Source organism: Salvelinus fontinalis, chromosome 13, assembly GCF_029448725.1.
Source record: "Salvelinus fontinalis isolate EN_2023a chromosome 13, ASM2944872v1, whole genome shotgun sequence".
Lineage (NCBI taxonomy): Eukaryota > Metazoa > Chordata > Actinopteri > Salmoniformes > Salmonidae > Salvelinus > Salvelinus fontinalis.
In genome coordinates, this window is record NC_074677.1 from 52,973,627 (window position 1) to 52,993,126 (window position 19,500).

At 43.5% G+C, this 19,500-nt stretch overlaps 2 protein-coding genes across 3 annotated transcripts; one reads left to right on the forward strand and one right to left on the reverse strand.

Moving 5' to 3' along the window:
- Nucleotides 1–327: 327 nt before the first annotated feature.
- LOC129869002 (lipase member H-like) lies at nucleotides 328–15,850 on the forward strand. The gene is made up of 11 exons (XM_055943423.1): nucleotides 328–438; nucleotides 11,260–11,323; nucleotides 11,602–11,972; nucleotides 12,098–12,206; nucleotides 12,319–12,420; nucleotides 12,530–12,619; nucleotides 12,799–12,969; nucleotides 13,196–13,285; nucleotides 13,497–13,605; nucleotides 13,701–13,874; nucleotides 15,289–15,850. Exons 2-11 carry the CDS (start codon nucleotides 11,269–11,271, stop codon nucleotides 15,371–15,373), a joined length of 1,356 nt encoding a protein of 451 aa, XP_055799398.1. The 5' UTR covers nucleotides 328–438; nucleotides 11,260–11,268; the 3' UTR covers nucleotides 15,374–15,850.
- Nucleotides 15,689–19,416, reverse strand: si:dkey-71d15.2 (SH3 domain-containing kinase-binding protein 1). Of its 2 annotated transcripts, XM_055943426.1 has the most exons (8): nucleotides 19,221–19,416; nucleotides 18,424–18,485; nucleotides 17,952–17,968; nucleotides 17,644–17,744; nucleotides 17,108–17,257; nucleotides 16,713–16,981; nucleotides 16,559–16,622; nucleotides 15,689–16,087 (listed from the first exon to the last, which is right to left on the reverse strand). In XM_055943426.1, the coding sequence occupies exons 2-8, from the start codon at nucleotides 18,459–18,461 to the stop codon at nucleotides 16,049–16,051; spliced, it is 678 nt and encodes a 225-aa protein (XP_055799401.1). In that variant the 5' UTR covers nucleotides 18,462–18,485; nucleotides 19,221–19,416; the 3' UTR covers nucleotides 15,689–16,048. The 2 variants fall into 2 exon arrangements, with proteins under 2 accessions (XP_055799401.1, XP_055799399.1); XM_055943424.1 differs by having other exon boundaries at nucleotides 18,424–19,416.
- Nucleotides 19,417–19,500: the final 84 nt, after the last annotated feature.

Sequence of the window (19,500 nt, forward strand, 5' to 3'; positions counted from 1 at the left end):
AGTGAAAGTTGATTGCAAACAAAAATTATAACAGAAAAACCACAGAATTACTCCAGAATAATTCTGTGTTCCTTATGCTCAATGTTCAACTTTTGACAAGAGTTTTAGGATGTGGAAAATAGAACTCAACAACAGCAGTAGAAAGGTAAGTCAAAATGTCAAGAACAGTTCTGATTGTTCTACTACCTGCTTGGAGAATAACTGACTATCAGCCCAGCCAGAGTAGGAATTTGTCATTTATATTCAAGATGTCCTGGGGCAGGGGGGTGTGGTCAGGCCTGTGGGAGTAGAGAGAGGCGGGGAACAGTGGGAGTTTACTCTGATGTCTTACCTTGTCCACTTCCTGGAATGAGCACCGGCACACAGCTATGCAAACATGAAGAGTCTGGACCTCTTGACACACTGAGTCCGGGGAACTAGTGCTCTCAAGGTAACAAGGTAAGACTTCCACAATGTCAGTTCTTCTCTGCTTGTCTCTCCCCCACTCTCTATATGTCTTCCTTTAAAGCTTCTTCTGAAGTATTCTTGTGTAATAGAGAAGATTGTTGGCAGGCTACAGCCTGTACAGTATGGAGAATGGCATTTTCTCAGTGTTTTTATTCCTTTATAAAGACTTGCAGTCTAATAATAGAAATAAAGATGTGTCTGTGAGCAACATGTGACAGGGATTCGTCTTCTGCTTGTGTGAATTATTAACTTTTTGTTTTGGTGATAATATAGTTCAGTGCCAGTGGAGGCTGCTGGGGGAGACGACTCATAATAATGGCTAGAATGGGAGTCAATGGAATGGTATCGAACGTGATTTCCATGTTTGCCGCATATGACAAATACATTTGATTTGATACCATTCCATTGAATCAATTCTAGCCATTACTATGAGCCGTCCTCCCCTCAGCAGCCCATGCGCATTTCCATGCGAGTTTTGAACGCACCCACAAGGATTCACACTGATAACCAAGCAATCATTGTCACAGGGTTAACGGTGTCATTGTCGGGAAACCTGTTTTTCCTCTCTTGCTCTCTCTCTCTCTGTACAAAAACAAAGATTATATGGCATTCCCATGCACACACAAAGTGAAACTGTAAAGGAAGGGTGAGGCAACTTGGAAGAAACTGAGTTCCAAAGAATGCAATGATAATGTGCATGCATCCATGCTGCTAATTGGGAAGGTGTCTGTGCTGATGTGTATGCCAATTAGTGGTGGGCACCAATATCAATAATTGGATATGATATCGTTTGAGCATGGCATATCATGATATCGGTTTATCCTTGCTTTAGAAGACTGCCTCTCTCGAGCTGTTCTCACTCTAGATGTGACGTCACTTCATGCACAGCACACACGCAAGTACCTTCCGACATCCATAGTTATAGATCAGTGGTACAATTTGTAGGCTTCCTAGCGATCAAGCCATATCCCTGTATATACTGTACCTTTATCAGTGAAGCAGCTTAGCAAATCAATCATGCACTTTGTGATAAAAGCACCACATTTGGCACAAATGTAGATTTATATACCCTGAAAATATTTAGATATGGAGCCACCCCAGATTTGGACCCGGGGGGCGTGGCAACTATCTTTCAAAATAGTACCATTATTTTACAATTCAGAAGGACTGTTTTGAGATGATGGCACCACATTTGGAACAGAGGTAGATTTATGGAAACTTAGAAGATGTAGGTATCGAGATACCCAGATTTGGCCCCTGGGGGCCAGTGGTGGCCATTTTACAAAATGACAACTCTGTAATGCAATGTTACATTTCTTAAGGGCTTTTTTTTTAGATAAATCTACCTCTGTGCCAACTTTGGTGTATTTATGTAGCTTGAAAGTTCTGCAATTGGAACAAATTAAAGGCACAGTTTAGTATGTCAGGGACTTTTGGTGGTGACTGTTGATCTGAGGCAGCATCGGGTAAAGGTGTACTATACACCCTTTCAGAAGAGATGAGTACAACATCAAAAGCCCTGGAATTAACCAGCTAATTTACTAGTGGCTATAAAGCAAAGGTAACTCATGGCCTTGGATCGGATCTGACATCCTGTATTCATGTACATAAACCAATGCTGTACATCAACCAATGGCAGGCATGTTATAAAAATGTTAGGATATGTACACAAGGGTCTCTAAACTATAACATACATTATAACATCTAGCCTAATTGGGTGTCAATGGCATTTTGTAAGATGGCTGCCATGGTCCCCAGGGGCCAAAGCTATGGTGGCTCCATGTCTAAAAAAAAAACATTAAGGACACCTGCTCTTTCCATGACAGACTGACCAGCTGAATCCAGGTGAAAGCTATGATCCCTTATTGATGTCACTTGTTAAATCCACTTCAATCAATCACATCTACATATGTGTCAGGCGGTGGGTGTAGCTGGTGCATGAAGTCAGGCGCAGGAGAGCAGAGATGAGTGAACAACGCACTTTACTAAACGACCAGGATCGTGGTGTTACCCTGTGAGGGAGGTAGATCGGTCAGGAAATCTACCGACAGGTGCGACCACGGCCGTAAGGGTTGTAACTTACCTCTGGGCAGGTGCCTAGGAGCCTTGCACTGGGTGCACACCGTGCAGGAGGAAACATAAACCCTCGCGTCCTTAGCCGAAGTGGGTCACCAGTACTTCCCACTAAGATAGCGCACGGTCTGACCGATAGGACACTGGAGGGGTTCGGGCTCTGTACGTAACGCCTGCTCAATGTCCACGTCCAGCTCCCATACGACCGGCACTAACAGGCAGGAGGCCAGGAGTATGGGAGTATGATCCATGAGCCGCTCCTCTGTGTCATACAGCCGGGACAGTGCGTCTGCCTTCACATTTTGGGAACCTGGTCTGTAGGACAGGGTAAACACAAAACGGGTAAATAACATGGCCCACCTTGCCTGACGAGGATTCAGTCTCCTTGCTGCCCGGATGTACTCCAGGTTGCGGTGGTCAGTTTAGATGAGAAAAGGGTGTTTAGCCCCCTCAAGCCAGTGTCTCCAAGCCTTCAAGGCTTTGACCACAGCCAGCAACTCCCGGTCCCCCACATCATAGTTCCGCTCCGCCGGGCTGAGCTTCTTCGAGAAGAAAGCACAGGAGCGGAGCTTCGGTGGCGTGCCCGAGTGCTGAGAGAGCACGGCTCCTATCCCAGCCTCGGACGCGTCCACCTCCATTATGAACGCCAAAGAAGGATCCGGATGGGCCAGCACGGGAGCCGAGGTAAACAGAGCCCTTAGGTGACCAAATGCCCTGTCCACCTCAGCCGACCACTACAAACGTACAGGACCCCCCTTCAGCAGTGAGGTAATGGGAGCTGCCACCTGGCCAAAACCCCGGATAATCCTCCGGTAGTAGTTGGCAAACCCTAAAAACCGATGCACCTCCTTTACCATGGTGGGAGTCGGCCAATTACGCACGGCTGAAATGCGGTCATTCTCCATCTCCACCCCTGATGTGGAAATTCGGTACCCTAGGAAGGAGACGACCTGCTGAAAGAACAGGCATTTCTCAGCCTTGACGTACACGTCATGCTCCAACAATCGTCCAAGCACCCTGCGCACCAGGGACACATGCTCAGCGCGTGTAGCGGAGTACATCAGAATGTCATCAATATACACCACAACACCCTGCCCGTGCAGATCCCTGAAAATCTCATCTACAAAGGCTTGGAAAACTGATAGAGCATTCATCAACCCGTACGGCATGACGAGGTACTCATAATGCCCTGAGGTGGTACTGAATGCCATCTTCCACTCGTCTCCCTCCTGGATACGCATTGACTCAATCTCCGTGGCGATGAGAGGTAGCGGGTAACTGTACCTCACCAAAATTTGATTTAGACCTCGATAGTCAAGACACGGGCACAGACCTCCCTCCATCTTCTTTACAAAAAATAAACTTGAGGAGGCGGGTGAAGTGGAGGACCGAATGTACCCCTGATGCAGGGATTCGGAGACATATGTTTCCATAACCACCCTCTCCGCCTGTGACGGGATATACATGACTCCTAGGAAGTGCTGCGTCTACCAGGAGATTTATCGCACAATCCCCCTGTCAATGGGGTGGTAATTGAGTCGCCTTAGAGACAAATCGGCATATTCTGGGGGAATGCGCATGGTGGAGACCTCGTCTGGACTTTCCACCATAGTACTGATTCTCTCCTTATGACCCTCCTGCGTCACCATGCCCAGGGGCGCGGTGACCTCCCTAATCAACCCGGACCCTAATGGTCGACTGTCTAGGGTGTGAACTGGGAAGGGCATATCCACTGGAACAATGGGGATCCCTAATCTATGGGCAAATGATCTGTCAATGAAATTCCCAGCTGCGCCTGAATCGACGAGCGCCTCATGCTGGGAATGCGGGGAAAACTCAGGAAAAGTAACATTCAAAAACATGTGGTTAACAGAGAGCTCTGGGTGAGCATGGTGCCGGCTCACCTGGGGTGATGCAAGAGTGCCCTGGCTGCTGCCTCAACTCCCAGAGGAACCTCCCAAGCACCGACTGGCAGTGTGCCCTCTGCGGCCACAGATGGTGCCTGAAACGGAACCTCCTCCGGTCTCCCGAAGCGCAGCCCCTCCCAGCTCCATGGGCGTCGGAGCGGTGGTACTGGGGGATGGAACCGACAGACCCTGATCTGGACGTTCGCGGGTAGCCAGCAGGTTATCCAACCGAATGGACAGGTCCACCAGCTGATCGAAAGTGAGGGTGGTGTCCCTGCAGGCCAACTCCCGACGGACGTCCTCACGCAAACTGCAACGATAGTGGTCGATCAGGACCCTGTCGTTCCATCCCACGCCAGCGGCCAGGGTCCGGAAGTCCAGAGCGAACTCCTGGGCGCTCCTCGTCCCCTGCCTTAGATGTATAAGACGTTCACCCTCAGGCGGGTGGTCGAAGACTGCCCGGAAGCGGTGGGTGAAATCTTCGAAGTGGCCCAGTGCCGCATCTCCTTCCTCCCACACGGCGCTGGCCCACTCCAGGGCTCTCCCTGAGAGGCATGAGACGAGGGTGGACACGCTCTCTCGGTCCGAAGGCACAGGGTGGACGGTTGCTAGGTAGAGCTCCAGTTGTAATAGGAAGCCCTGACATTGGGCAACCGTCCCATCATACTCCCTAGGGAGGGCCAGACGAATCCCACTGGGACCGGGTGAAAGAGGGGTGAGTAGTGGAGGCTTTGTTTGCTCTGGCGGAGGCGCTGGAGGACCTCCCTTTCTCTCCCAGCGATCCATAGTCTTTAGAACGCGATCCATGGTGGTGCCGAGACGATGGAGCATCGCCGCTTGCTCCTGGATGCGCTCCTTGACCCCAATAACAAGGGTACCTGCTCCTGCTGACTCCATTACGATTGAGTGCGTGTTCTGTCAGGCGGTGGGTGTAGCTGGTGCATGAAGTCAGGCGCAGGAGAGCAGAGATAAGTGAACAACGCACATTAATAAAGGCATATGCACAAAGTAACAAACCCAATGTGCAAACAAAATAACGGTTGCCACTAAACACGGGTAAAACAGCACCCGGGAATAAACCAGCCGGAAACGTACTGACATGGGGGAAACAGAGGGCTAAATACACAACACATAATGAGGGAAATGAAACCAGGTGTGTGGGAAAACAAGACAACACAAATGGAAAATTAAAAATGGATCAGCGATGGCTAGAAGACCGTTGACGTCGACCGCCCGAACAAGGAGAGGCATCGACTTCGGTAGAAGTCGTGACAAGATGAAGGGGAGGAAACAGAATAAAGAAGGATTTTTAAGCCTTGTGACAATTGAGACATGGATTGTGTATGTGTGCCATAACAGAGGGTGAATGGGCAAGACAATATATTTAAGTGCCTTTGATTGTGGTATAGTACTAGGTGCCAGCGTAGGGCTGTTGCGGTGACCGTATTACCGCCACACTGGTGAACATGAGTCCTGAAGGCAGTCAAATTCCACGTGACCATTTAGTCACTGTAATTGCGCTTTTCCAAGCTCTGATGCTGCTGATGGTCATTAGTAGCATACCAAACTTGCTAACTGCCTGGTACTCAGCACTCTATTGTCCCTTTAATCACTCTGACATCAATGCAAATGTAATCGATGAGCTCATGTTGTGCAGCATTTCTATAGGCTATGCAATTGTGTGAGAAAACAAAGTGATGGCCTCTACTAAAAATAGGAGGATCCCATCAGCTTTCTATAGACTAGGCTTACTATATTTATTTCTCAACTTTCCTAATATTAAGCACATTGTTTATCTTTACAACAGGAGTATAGCCTACCTGGCTGGCATGAAAATTAACCACAGGAAAAGCAACTTTTTCTAATCATAGTCGCACACCTCATGTAGCCTAGCCCAAAGTGGCCAAATAACTTCTTAAAATGAAACACATTAATCCGCTTACAAGGGATTTAGAGCCTAACTGGCATACATAAGCAGCACGTGAGTTTCAGGATTGGGAAATATATTTTTCACCCTAAAAATTAACCTTTATAATAAAAGCATTACATGCATAATCGCATTTGCAGTCACTTTTGATGATGGTGTTTTGGGATATGTCACGATCGTCTTGAGGATAATGAGTGGACCAAGTCGCAGCGTGATATGAATACATCTTCCCTTTTATTTATAACGAAGATGAACACGAAACAAAACACTTTTACAAACTATACAAAACAACAAACGACCGTGAAGCTACAAAACGAAAGTGCACACACAAGCTACTAACGTTTAGACATAGACAATTACCCACGAAAGCCTACTGTCTATGGCTGCCTTAAACATGGCTTCCAATCAGAGACAATGAATGACAGCTGTCTCTGATTGAGAACCATTCAGGCAACCATAGACTTGCCTAGACAACTATACTAAACCCAACCCCATACACTCAACAAAACCCCCTATACAATACAAACACCCTAAACTAGACAAAACACACAAACATCCCATGTCACACCCTGACCTAACTAAACTAATAAAGAAAATCAATATAACAAAGGCCAGGGTGTGACAGGATAATGGAACATTGGCGCTTATAGCCTACTGCCATGTTCGCATTGTTGCGCTTATAATGTCAAGAAATAGCCTAATGGTTTATCAACATTTGAAGTTAAATGTTCGGATCTGTTGCGTCGGCCACCTTGCGTAAAACAATTTTTTTTATGCTAGTGGTTGTATTAATTTGGGATTTATTGCACCCCACAACTGTCTCAGACTATGTTTGGAATATTTATTTATTGCACAGAATAGAATAGGTCAACTTTTGTACTATGGGGGATAGTAGATTGACATAGACTAGTGCTTTTGCTGTTCGTTAGGCCTACTCATCTTGTTGGCTGAGGAAATCTTCAATATGCACCTCGGAATTGGATAAGGACGTGTGCAGTTGCGTCCCCGATGTGTCTGTCTTCACTTGTAGCCTGTGAGAAAGACCCGATCATGTGACAGAACCATGTGCGTGAGAGGCGCTTCGAATTGTGCAGCACTGAGGGAGGAGAAAGGCATGGACTTTTTAGGGTGCATTATGGCCACAAAGGGGATGCCGCCGTGAAACTCAAGGCATTATCAAGTGCTTGTCAAATTGTGAATGAGAGACTATCGGAGTATTTACATCCTGCACAAAAAAACAAAGCAGAGTTCATGCCTTTCAAGCGACTTTAGAGTCTCATCATGCAGCCTTACAATGTATGAAAAATCAAAACATATAGCCCAACCTTTGTAGAACAACTAAAGTTACATTAATAACTCTAAATTAAGTATTTAGGAGTATCTATTTATTTGTTAACTGCTCAACACAGAATAGCCACATGTGCACATAGAGATATATTTTATTCAGCTTCGTTCAATTGTATTCTTCATACTATAAAATAATATAAAATAATGCCACGGAATTATAAGGAAATATTGTCTGCTAAACTATTAAGTGTACCCCACAGCCATTTGGCATAGCCACATCAGGACCTAACATAAGGACAAGCGAGTATGCTATTCTGTTCTTCTGAAATAGACTACATTTTCTTAATATCATGCTTCTTTAGACCTGTCTAAAATAAATAATGGATTTATTGTGAAGGTGTAGGCTATATTACATGGATTTCTTAGACTTTTTAACATGCAAATGTTGCAAAGGTCGCCATCAGTGGCTTGTAGGCCCTGTGTGGAAGCCAGGGGATGCTAAATGTGTTTATGTTAATTAATGGTCAATTACCGTGAGACTGACAGTTATTTGCTTGACAATCACCGGCTGACAAAATTTCGGGACCGCCACACCCCTAGCCTGGCGTACCGGTTTGTGTCAAGAACTGCAACGCTGCTGGGTTTTCACGCTCAACAGTTTCCTGTGTGTATCAAAAATTGTCCACCATCCAAAGGACATCCAGCCAACTTGACACAAATGTAGGAAGCATTTGAGTCAACATGAGCCAGCATCCCTGTGGAACACTTTTGATGCCTTGTAGAGTCCATGCCCTGGCAAGTTGAGGATATTCTGAGGGGAAAAGGGGGGGGGGGGGCATTCTTGATGTTTTGTACACTCAGTGTATCTTTCTGTGCTAAATTTGGTGTGTTTATCTGAAAATAGGCCTTCTGAACTGAACTGTGGCCATTTTGTAAGATGGCTGCCACGGCCCCCCGGGCCAAATCTGTGGTTGGTCCATATCTAAATATATTTGATTTATTAAGTGGAGCCCAATTGAAACCAGGGTCTCATTCACAATGGTGCCCTGAGAACAAACAACTCACAACATGATGAATCAATAAAGCAGCAAAAAAGTAACTATAAGATACCACAGATACAGACACACCACATCTCAACAACACTAATAAACCACCACAATCAACCAAAACACACTTGCAGGTCTCAGTAAATTCATCCCTCATCAGCATTCTAAACTGCTCTATTGGCACTAGGGATTCAAGATTTAATGAGATTTCTAAACTATTCCAAACATGGGGGCGTTAAAACTAAAGGGTACCTAGGTTGGTAGAGACCTCAAGAGTTTTTTTTATTTAACATTTATTTACCTAGGCAAGTCATTTAAGAACAAATTATTATTTACAATGATGGCCTGCAGTGGCCTGCCGGGGAACACTGTCTTGTTCAGGGGCAGAATGACAGATTTTTACCTTGTCAGCTCAGGGATTTGACCTTTCGGTTACTGGCCCAACACTCTAACCACTAGGCTACCTGCCGCCCCTGTGAGAGGGTTTGGTGCCCCGTATTTTTATACTTTAACAGGGAAGTGAGATATGTTGGAAGCTTGTGCAAAATAGCTTTGTAAACAAAAAAGGAAGAGATTGGGTGCTCTACGGGAATTAAGAGAGGTCTAGCTCTGTGACAAATTTGGTGCCTTCTCAAAACAGTCCTCCTGAATTGTAAAATAATGTTATTGCCTGCAGTCTTTTTGAAAAATGTCTGCCATGCCCCCCGGGGCCAAATCTCGGGTGGCTCCATATCTAAATCTTTACAGGGAGCATACATCTACCTCTGTGCCAAATGTAGGGTTTTTATCACAAAATGCACGATTGTTTCAGATTTTTCAGCCATGATAGGCTACTGCTTTGTGTTTTGCCATCATTGCGTTCTGACCAACTCCATAAACAAACACCCAAACCACAGCCACACAGAAGTTGATTGACACTCAAAGCTGTCAATCAAGCCATTAACCCTTAAGTGCCTACTAGACCCATGTTACATCCTACACTGCGCTGTGCTGTGCTCTGCCCTATGCTGTGTGAATCCTTGTCTTAATTAAACCCAACTCAACGGTAATCCACCTGTCTTTCATCTGTGCCCTGATCAGCACCTGGGAGCGAACACATTAAGCAATCCCAAACCTACGAATATACAGTCCACCAAGTCAATTTACATTTACATTTGAGTAATTTAGCAGAAACTCTTATCCAGAGCAACTTAGTTAGTGCATTCGTCCCGTGTGGCTCAGTTGGTAGAGCATGGCGCTTGCAACGCCAGGGTTGTGGGTTCAATTCCCATGGGGGGACCAGGGTTCAATTCCCACGGGGGGACCAGGATGAATATGTATGAACTTTCCAATTTGTAAGTCGCTCTGGATAAGAGCGTCTGCTAAATGACTTAAATGTAAATGATGTAAATGTCTTAAAATAGCTAGGTGGTAACAACCACAAATCTCAGTCATAGTAAGTACATTTTCAGTCCTCCATTACAGTTAACCTACACTTTTATGTAAAAGAGCATACATGACTGTTCCAGCAGGCACAAATCCTCTCAAAGGCTCTTAATTTAGTATTTTTAACTGCCTGCTGATGGGCTATCAACAGGCTTCCCATTGTATTCAAACTGATTAGGAAGGTTAGGCCTCCAAAACATTTGATACCTGGCCCAGAGGGCAATTAGCAAACAGTTGTCTGAATTTCACAAGCTGTGGATGTGAAGTCTATACAGTTGTAATGTTATTCATTCAAACCGATATGATCAAGAAAATTCAACTGATATATAGATTTTCCTTATCATTTCCCATCACTAACACCTATCACTATTTATAAAAAGGGTTGAATGCTGGATGAGTCTGAAAAAATGCCTTCCTTCTCTTCAGTCACTTTATTGTAACAACGAGGAAAGCCACACACTGATGGTGATCACACACTACAGAAGACAACCTAGTAAATTACCTAGTGCTAATCTGTAGTCAATTTACATGACCAGAATACTGATTTGCTAATATCCATGACCTTTTCTGATGACAGGGTGACTTTCCAAATAGAGGATACTCCTCATTTCTCCAGTTCAACTGAAAAACACCTCACTTGCATTAGAGAACTCCCCCATCTTGAATGCATCTCCTTTGCATACACTATTAGAAAAAAAGCTATCTAGAACCTAAAAAGGTTATTCCGCTGTCTCCATAGGAGAACCCTTTGAATAACCCTTCTCCCTGGAGTATAACATTTGATTTGATTTGGAACCAACAAGGATTCACTTATGGGGACAGCTGAAAAAACATTTTGTAACCATATTTTCTAAGCGTTTACTCTTTGAGTTCAGACCCTTATGCACCTAGTACTGCATTAACGCAGTGAAAGGAATGCACCATATCGTGTCCAGTAGTACACAAACACACCATAGTCACCCAATGGGGACACAGAGAGGGACAGAGATATTCAGCTCAGTCAACTGGTCTCAGAGCATAACCCTCATGTCAATGTACAATCAAGTAGTGTTGCTTTAAAATAGTTGGAGAAAGATTCACCCTGTTTTTGTAACATTTTGTAACCACTAAACATTGTAACAATAGTCTTATAACTGGCTCGTTGCAGGTCTGAAGGATGTCCTTTTGGTGGTGCCTGGCACTGCTGCTGGGATCTATTGCAATATACAGCGGTATGGTGACCTTACACACACACTTTAACTGCGTCAAACATAGGGTGGGGACATCAAATAATACTCCCCCAGCTGTTGGAAGATCTTTCGGGAAACTTTAAGACATCACAAAAATAGGTTGTTTAGCCAGAGTGGTTTTTGGTGGTGATCATACACACAGTGAAAGCAGTCACTGACAGGAAATACTACTTCTGGAACTTCCCATTCAACAATGACTGTGATTTTCCTTTCTGAATCTTTTTCTCTCTCTCTTTCCCTTTGACTTACTCCGTCTTCAGCCCATGAATGTGATGTGTTCACTGATCTGGACCTCCATCACTCTATCATCGGGACCAGCCTGTATGTGAAGCTGTTGCTGTACACCAGAGCTAATATTATCTGTGGTCACGAGCTGTCCCACCACAACCTGTCAGCCCAGCCCCTGTTCAACGTCACCAAACCCACCACCTTTATCGTTCATGGCTACCGTCCTACGGGCTCTCCACCCGTCTGGATCCATAACATCACACAGCAGCTGCTGGCCCGCGGAGACATGAACGTCCTGTTGGTAGACTGGAACCGCGGAGCTACCAATGTCAACTACATGAAAGTTGTGACCTACACACACGATACAGCAGACAACCTCACTGCCTTCATCAAAAATATGCAGGTAAGAGTGGGTGCTTAGTCTGAATAGTGTATCTCACATACTTATTTAGGGCCATACTTAGGGCCACATGTATTACTATGTAATAAAAGCTTAATATTTATTTTGTCTATTTTTGTCTGTTTCAGGAGAAGGGTGCCTCTCTTAGTTCCATCCATATGATTGGAATCAGTCTTGGAGCTCACATCTCAGGCTTTGTTGGAGCCAAATTCAATGGAAAAATTGGGAGGATCACAGGTTAGAATCAGTGGAATGGATTTTCTGCTCATTCTTCCCTGCTTTTATTATAAATACTGCAAGCTAACACATTTATCCTACAAATGTACTGATCTGATGTTGACCTGATCAGCTCTAGATCCAGCGGGGCCTATGTTCACTGGGAAACCCCCAGAGGACCGTCTGGACCCCACAGATGCACAGTTTGTGGACGTGGTGCACACAGACATGGACGGTATGTATGGGTCTCTGCTTGCATGTTTGGATTTCACTGAATACCAAGGGAATTGTGTATTATTGTGTTTTCTGTTGTGTATCTTCATGTGTTCATTTTCTATTACCAGCATTTGGGTTCAGGAAGCCTTTGGGCCACATTGATTTCTATCCTAATGGTGGAGCCGACCAGCCTGGCTGTCCAAAGACCATCTTCTCAGGTAAGTCTCTTGGTAAGACAGACATAACAATCAAACTGGTTAGCCAGAGAGATCATTCAAAAATCCCAGTTGCACAAGATGTCGTCCTTCAAATAAGACATAGGACATGTGTATCACATAATTAATATGTTTACCGTCACATGAATAAACTATGTCCTCTCCCCTTCCCACTCTCCAAGGGTCCAGCTATTTTAAGTGTGACCACCAGAGATCAGTGTTCCTCTATCTGGGCTCCATTAACCGGACCACCTGTAACATCAGGGCCTTCCCATGCTCTTCCTACACCGAATTCCTGGACGGACGCTGCATGGACTGTGATCAATTCAAACCTGCCGGATGCCCAGTCTTTGGTTGTTACTCTCTAACTCCCATTAGATTCATGAGTTTCTCCATTAGATTCAAGCTTTTTTAATCACACAAACAAAAAGTTTGCCAACTCCCCAAAATCTGTGTCTTAATTGAGCTAATGTACATTCCTGAATCACACACAGTTCTTTCAGGTGAAGGCCAATCCATCTTTGGAAGACAGTGTCCCTTCACATTGACATAACATGGCTGTTTTATCTGTTGTTCCAGGGTATGATAGCATTGAGTGGAAGGACACTCTTGTGCCTCTGAATCAAACCATGGCTTTCTTCACCACCAATAAACAGACTCCATTCTGCAGTAAGTGGACAATCATTGGCTTACATACACATTTGACCTCTATAAGGAGAGACTTGCTGGGAATATTGCTTTGGCCCGTCCTTTTTATCTTCTAACCACTTATTGTCAATGATCAGGCGAAATATACAAGATTAACTAGAATGGAAACATAATGAGATCTCTAAATAGGCCATTGGTCGGAGGAAATTACGCCTCTCTCTCTCTCTCTAAGGGACGAACTATAGGGTGGACGTTGTAACATGGAACCATGATACTCGCTGGGGCTACATCACCATCAAACTACACAATGGTAATGAGGTGACAGAGGCAACAATAAACCAGTAAGTTACAATTTTCTCACCGTATCATTCTCAAAACTACACATTTACACTCTCTGGGGGAAGTAATTAACACTTCACTCTCTCTCCATCTTCAGTAAAGCATCCAAGTTTGAGAAGTACTCAGAGACCAGATTATTGGCCCAGTTTGATAAGGACATACAGAAGGTCTACAAGATCTCAATCAAATTCTCTACAGGGAATGCATTACAGCCTAAACTCAAACTACGAGTGCTCCGCATCCGTCTCACACACCTGGAGCGTAAAGACAGGTCAGTGTTCGTTTGCACCCTCTTTCATCTAGAGCTTCTCTATTTATAAAAAATATTTATACCCCTTGATTTATTCCACATTTTGTGTTACAGCCTGAATTCAAACTGGATTAAATAGGTATTTTTCTCTCTCAGTGAAAACATGTTTTTAGAAATGTTTGCAAATTTAATGAAAATTAAGGAATCTCATTTATGTACATAACGATTTAACACCTCTGAGTCAATACTTTGTAGAAGCATCCATTCTGTTGCTTTTTTATCCTGAAAAACTCCCACATTCTTAATGATTACAAGCATGCCCATTGGGCTTCCGAGTGCATCTCAGTGCAAGAGGCGTCACTACAGTCCCTGGTTTGAATCCAGGCTGTATCACACCCGGCCATGATTGGGAGTCCCATTGGGCGGCGCACAATTAGCCCAGTGTCATCCGGTTTTGGCCAGGGTAGGTCGTCATTGTAAATAAGAATTTGTTCTTAACTGACTTGCCTAGTTAAATAAGGGATAAATATATATATAATGCAGCCAGCACTATACTTGAAAATATGGAGAGTGGTACTCAGTAATATGTTGTATTGGATTTTCCCCAAACATAACACTTTGTATTAAGGACAAAAAAGTTAATTAAGTGCCTTGTTGCAAACAGGATGCATGTTTTGGAATATTTGTATTAGGTACAGGCTTCCTTCTTTTCACTCTGTCAATTCGGTTAGTATTGTGGAGTAACTACAATGTTGTTGATCCATCCTCACTTTCCTCCTGCTTAATGGCTGCTATCACAGCCATTAAACTTTAAAATCACCATTGGCCTGGAGCGATCTTTCCTCTCTGGCTGCCTGTATCTTTGTAGTGACTGGGTGTAATTAATAACTTCACCATTCTCAAATGGATATTCAATATCTGCTTTATTTTGACCCATCTAGCAATAGGTTCCCATTCTTTGAGGCATTGGAAAACCTCCCTAGTCTTTTGTGGTTGAATCTGTTTTTATATTCACTGCTCGACTGAGGGACCTTACAGATAATTGTATGTGTGGGGTATAGAGATGAAGTAGTCATTCAAAAATCATGTTAAACACCATTATTGCACACAGTCCAAACTTTTTCCTAAACGTTAGGCTTGAATACATGACTCAAGACATTTCAGCTATAACTTTTTTATAAAAGATTAAAAAAAACAATTCTTTGACATTATGGGGTACTGTGTGTAGGGCAGTTACAACAAATCTAAATTCAGGCTGTAACACACGTGGGAACAGTCATGGGGTGTTTACTTTGAAGGCACTGTACATATGCCATCTTCACTTATACTTTGCCCTTTGTGTCAAGTCACTGTTTCCTTGTGTAATTTTGCATGAAAGTCTTACCTCTTATCAAACTTCTCTTACACTTTTACTGTCACTCTCTCACACACACAGGCCTCTCTGCCGCTATGACGTCATCCTGGAGGAGAACAAAGAGTTGACCTTCAGACCCATCCCCTGTGAGGAGTCCAACTTCTGAGACAATAGCAGATTTATGATGTACAGAATCAGCAGCGGCCATATAATGGCTCTTCGGGTAAATAGTGAGGCGGTTGACCCGGATAGCTACTCACTGTCAACTCCTTGTATTCAGTGGCTTAAGTCTAGTAAGAGTCCAGAGCATTTTAAATAAGTGCGAGGGTGATGATTTGTATTTATTACAAGAATATTGAAAAGTACTATGATTGTGTCTGTATCACTGTGTGGAATGATATCTGTAGAGGAACCATACTATAAAACACAATATTTTAGGAATGTCAATAAATTCAACAAAAAAAATGGAAAGAGAGCCACGTCAATAGAAATTAAAATGTAATTTAAACCACTGTTGCCTTAAAATTAAAACAATCATGTTCTTTAATTTAAAAAAGTAAAATAAGCAAATATAAAATGTCTCTGTACAAGATGCTCATGCATTATCAACTTCTTAAATAAACAAAGATTATTCACTATAGTTTTTCTGTTTCATAAATTATTGATAATTCATTGTGGGCATTGAGGACAGTGAGGCTTCTTTTCAATCATCTGTCCACGAACGCATCACAACAAACTGGTCAAACAATTGATAGTCTTTAAACCAACACAGCAGAGGCTGAGTCAGATCACCGCTTGTTCAAACTTTGTTGGGGATGTCATGCTGTTTGAGCCTGACGGCTCATTTGGAATTGCGCTTCTTCATCTGTGCCACCTCCATCTGACACACAAGAAAACACACAGACATGAGACCCAGAGGTAACATCAATTGGACCACAGCAAGCAAGCACTGCACAATGATAAGAAATCATTACAACCATTTACATCAATCTGGACTGTAATAAACAGAGCTCGTCTTAAGTCAGGAAAAGTTGCGGTCATCAAATGTATCTAGAAGGCTACACATTGTATTAGGTGCCATCTAGAACCTAAAACAGTTCTTCGGCTGTCCCTATAGGAGAACCCTTTAAAAAACTACTTTTGGTTCCAGGTAGAACCCTTTTGGGTTCAATATAGAACTCTTTCCACAGATTTCTACACGGAACCCAAAAAGAGTTATGGGCACAGACGAAGAACCCTTTCCCCCCCTAATAGTTTAGGTAAACATCTCATCTCTGTTAGGTACATCTCCGATAGTGATATATTCAGTACTTGGATCAAATGTAGATGTCTGCTGACAGACACACAGTACCTGTACTGACAAACGAATCCTTTTCTCCTCATCCAGCTCATTCATCAGCAGTTGAATCTCTTTGCTAACAGAGAAGATAAATCCTAAATCAGAGGCACACTTGGAAAACACAATACAAGACATACTGTAGTTACACGCAAAGATAAAGACTTACTTGTGCTGGCTCTTCATCATTTCTACCTCTTCCCTCAAGTCGCGGAGCTCTGTCTGCACCTGTTCTAGGGTCAGTGCGCCCTGGGCACTTGGCTCCCTCCTGGGCTTGGGGTTAGAGGTGAGGTGAGGGGGCAGGGTCACACGCAGGATAGCAGAGAGAGCCCCAGGGAGGAGGGTGGAGAAGGGGTGGGGAACACTGGCAACAGTGGATGATGAAGAGGAGGAGAGCTTTGTGGGCCTTGGAGGGCGGTGAAGCTTCTTTTCAATCACCTGTCCACCAACGCATCACAACAGCACAAACAATTGATAGTCTTTAAACCAACGCAACAGAGGCCGAATAAGCAATACTATATACCACATCGGGCAGCAAGCACAGTAAGGTGAAAATGGACTTACAGGCAAAACAGGGGTGTTTGTAGGTGCTGTCTGGGTGCTGATGAGTGATATGACAGAGGAGAGGTCCAGCTCCTCTTTCTCTTGTGTCTCTCCCTCCTGTGTAGGGGCTACCTGCACATCTTCCTGTAAGTCAGGGTTAGACTGAGCAGCCTGAGAGGACAACAGCAAACAGAGAAAGAAACATGACTATTGAAAGGAGACGAGAAGGACTTCATCATTTTTAAAATGACAGATATCCTGTTATGCGTACAGGTGGTTATTGTAATTGTGTCCCTACAGAATATTGAACACTTCAGTCCCTTTATGAATACTTAGTAGCACATGTCAAATTTACATGTGTGCATGCATGCTTGCTTGTGCATGGGTGTTCGGGTTGTCTGCCAGCTTAAATGTTAAATTTAACTCAAGGACAAATGGGACACAAACAGATCTGTGAGTAGTTGACAAGTTCCTCAGAGACTCAACAACCATATCACATGCTGCATTACTCTACAATAATAACCATATCAGATGTCGGTGTTCAGAAATATACTCACCGATGACAGAATCTGTGACCGAAATCTTTCGTCTTCCACATGTGCTGCCAATTGATTCAGCGTCTCTGTGACCGAAACGATAGCATCAAAATCTTCAATGTCTTAAGGAGAAAAAAAAAACAAGACGGCATTAGACACTGTTTATTTGATTTAAAGGCTCAATTGAAGGTGGGGTCATTGAAATAAAATAACAGTATCATAAAAACACGTTGTCAGGCATTCTTCAATTCTTGAGCCACTAAAATCATTAAAACGAGTTAAAAAGGAACGTAAGAGAAGATTGGAGAAAGAACGGTTGATTGGCTTACCCGCGGTGAGGGCAGAGCTATAGTTGCCCATGGTGACACAGAAGAACGCCAAGGTGATATGTAGAGTAACAGAATGAAAGAGAGAAAAGAGCTCCAGAAGCTAAGAAATACTATCTAAAATGATGACAGAGTGGAGTGAATAAAGTCAGTGGAGTCTGGTATTTCTCCAAGCACATTTGTCAATCAGAAAATACACTTGCACGTGTTCAAGCCTATTTTGGAAAGCATCACAATTTTACACTTATCAGATACCAAGAGGATAAGTAAATGCATGAATCATTCTTGCCCAAGAAAATAAACAAGGCTGCCAAATATAACATAATTGTAGATACTGTGCACACTGAAAAATCTAAATGAAGAATCAGTGCAAAACATTTGCAGTAACCGTTTGCTACAGGAAAGAGACCAATCCATTGACACGATAGCTATTTTAGTAGGTGTTCAATTTAGGATTTATATTGTACATGCTCACCTTGTTTGGCCAATGTTCCTATCGCAATACAGCTCCATTGGTGGTAACTCTACACCATTCACCTGTTCCATTGTAACCCAAAAGCATGGGAGTGTGTTAGTGTGATGAGAGGAGGTATTGTCAGTGCTAAGTTTAGCACAGGATAGTGGAGCACTCAGACAGGCTCACTACCAGTATCATTGGGACTGTCCACAGGGGCCGTCCCTGAGGACGACAGAACTACTGATTGCAGGGCTAAAGATTTGGGAGCACTTAAAGGGACAGACTACAGGCCATTTGACACTCACGCAATTATCCAGTATCTTCAGAGTGGAGAGCAGGGTGCAAAGATCAATACAATTTCAGTTTGAATGGAACAAGTCAAGAGGAATCTTCATTGTATTTTGAATCAGGAATAGGAAGCGCTGCCAGTTTATCATTACATTTTTACAATTTGATTATATTATTCAGAGACTAGAAAATATAAGCGGAATTCCTGTCTGCCAAAATGTGTGAAACGTTGATTCAAATAATCAAAGCTTGGTGAGTTTGAATCAGCTGTGTAGTGCTTTTGACCCTGATCTTTAAAAAAAAATAAAAAAAACTTGAAGTCTCTTTCTATGAGAAGTTGTATTAGTATAAAATAAATTTTTTGGGGTGGGGGGTATACAATATAGGTCAGTATCTGTATTACTTATTTCATGGTCTTTTTTTGCTGCTTTATCAAGGATGCCAATAATTATGGACCTGACTGTATAAACTTGTCGTGTACTTTCGTCTCCTTTATATATGGTTCTTTCTCACTGACTTATTCTTACCTTTCTACACCGGTTATTCCCCCAGGGCTTCCTTTAGCTGTCAAGCCTTTGTGACAGTTCTGGAATGCAGCTGGACCCCTGCAATCCCCTCCTTTTAAGGTGACGGCTGTAACCAATCACAGGAAAGGACATGGCTAGCCTACACTGAAGTGGCAACAGCTCGTCTGACAGGTGATCTCCAAGGAATGCAAATGGCACACCCAACAGAACAGTTTTCTCCACCTCTCAAACGAGTGCAAACTTTCCCCTTCTTTCCTTGTGGAGTTTGTGTCTTTCACAT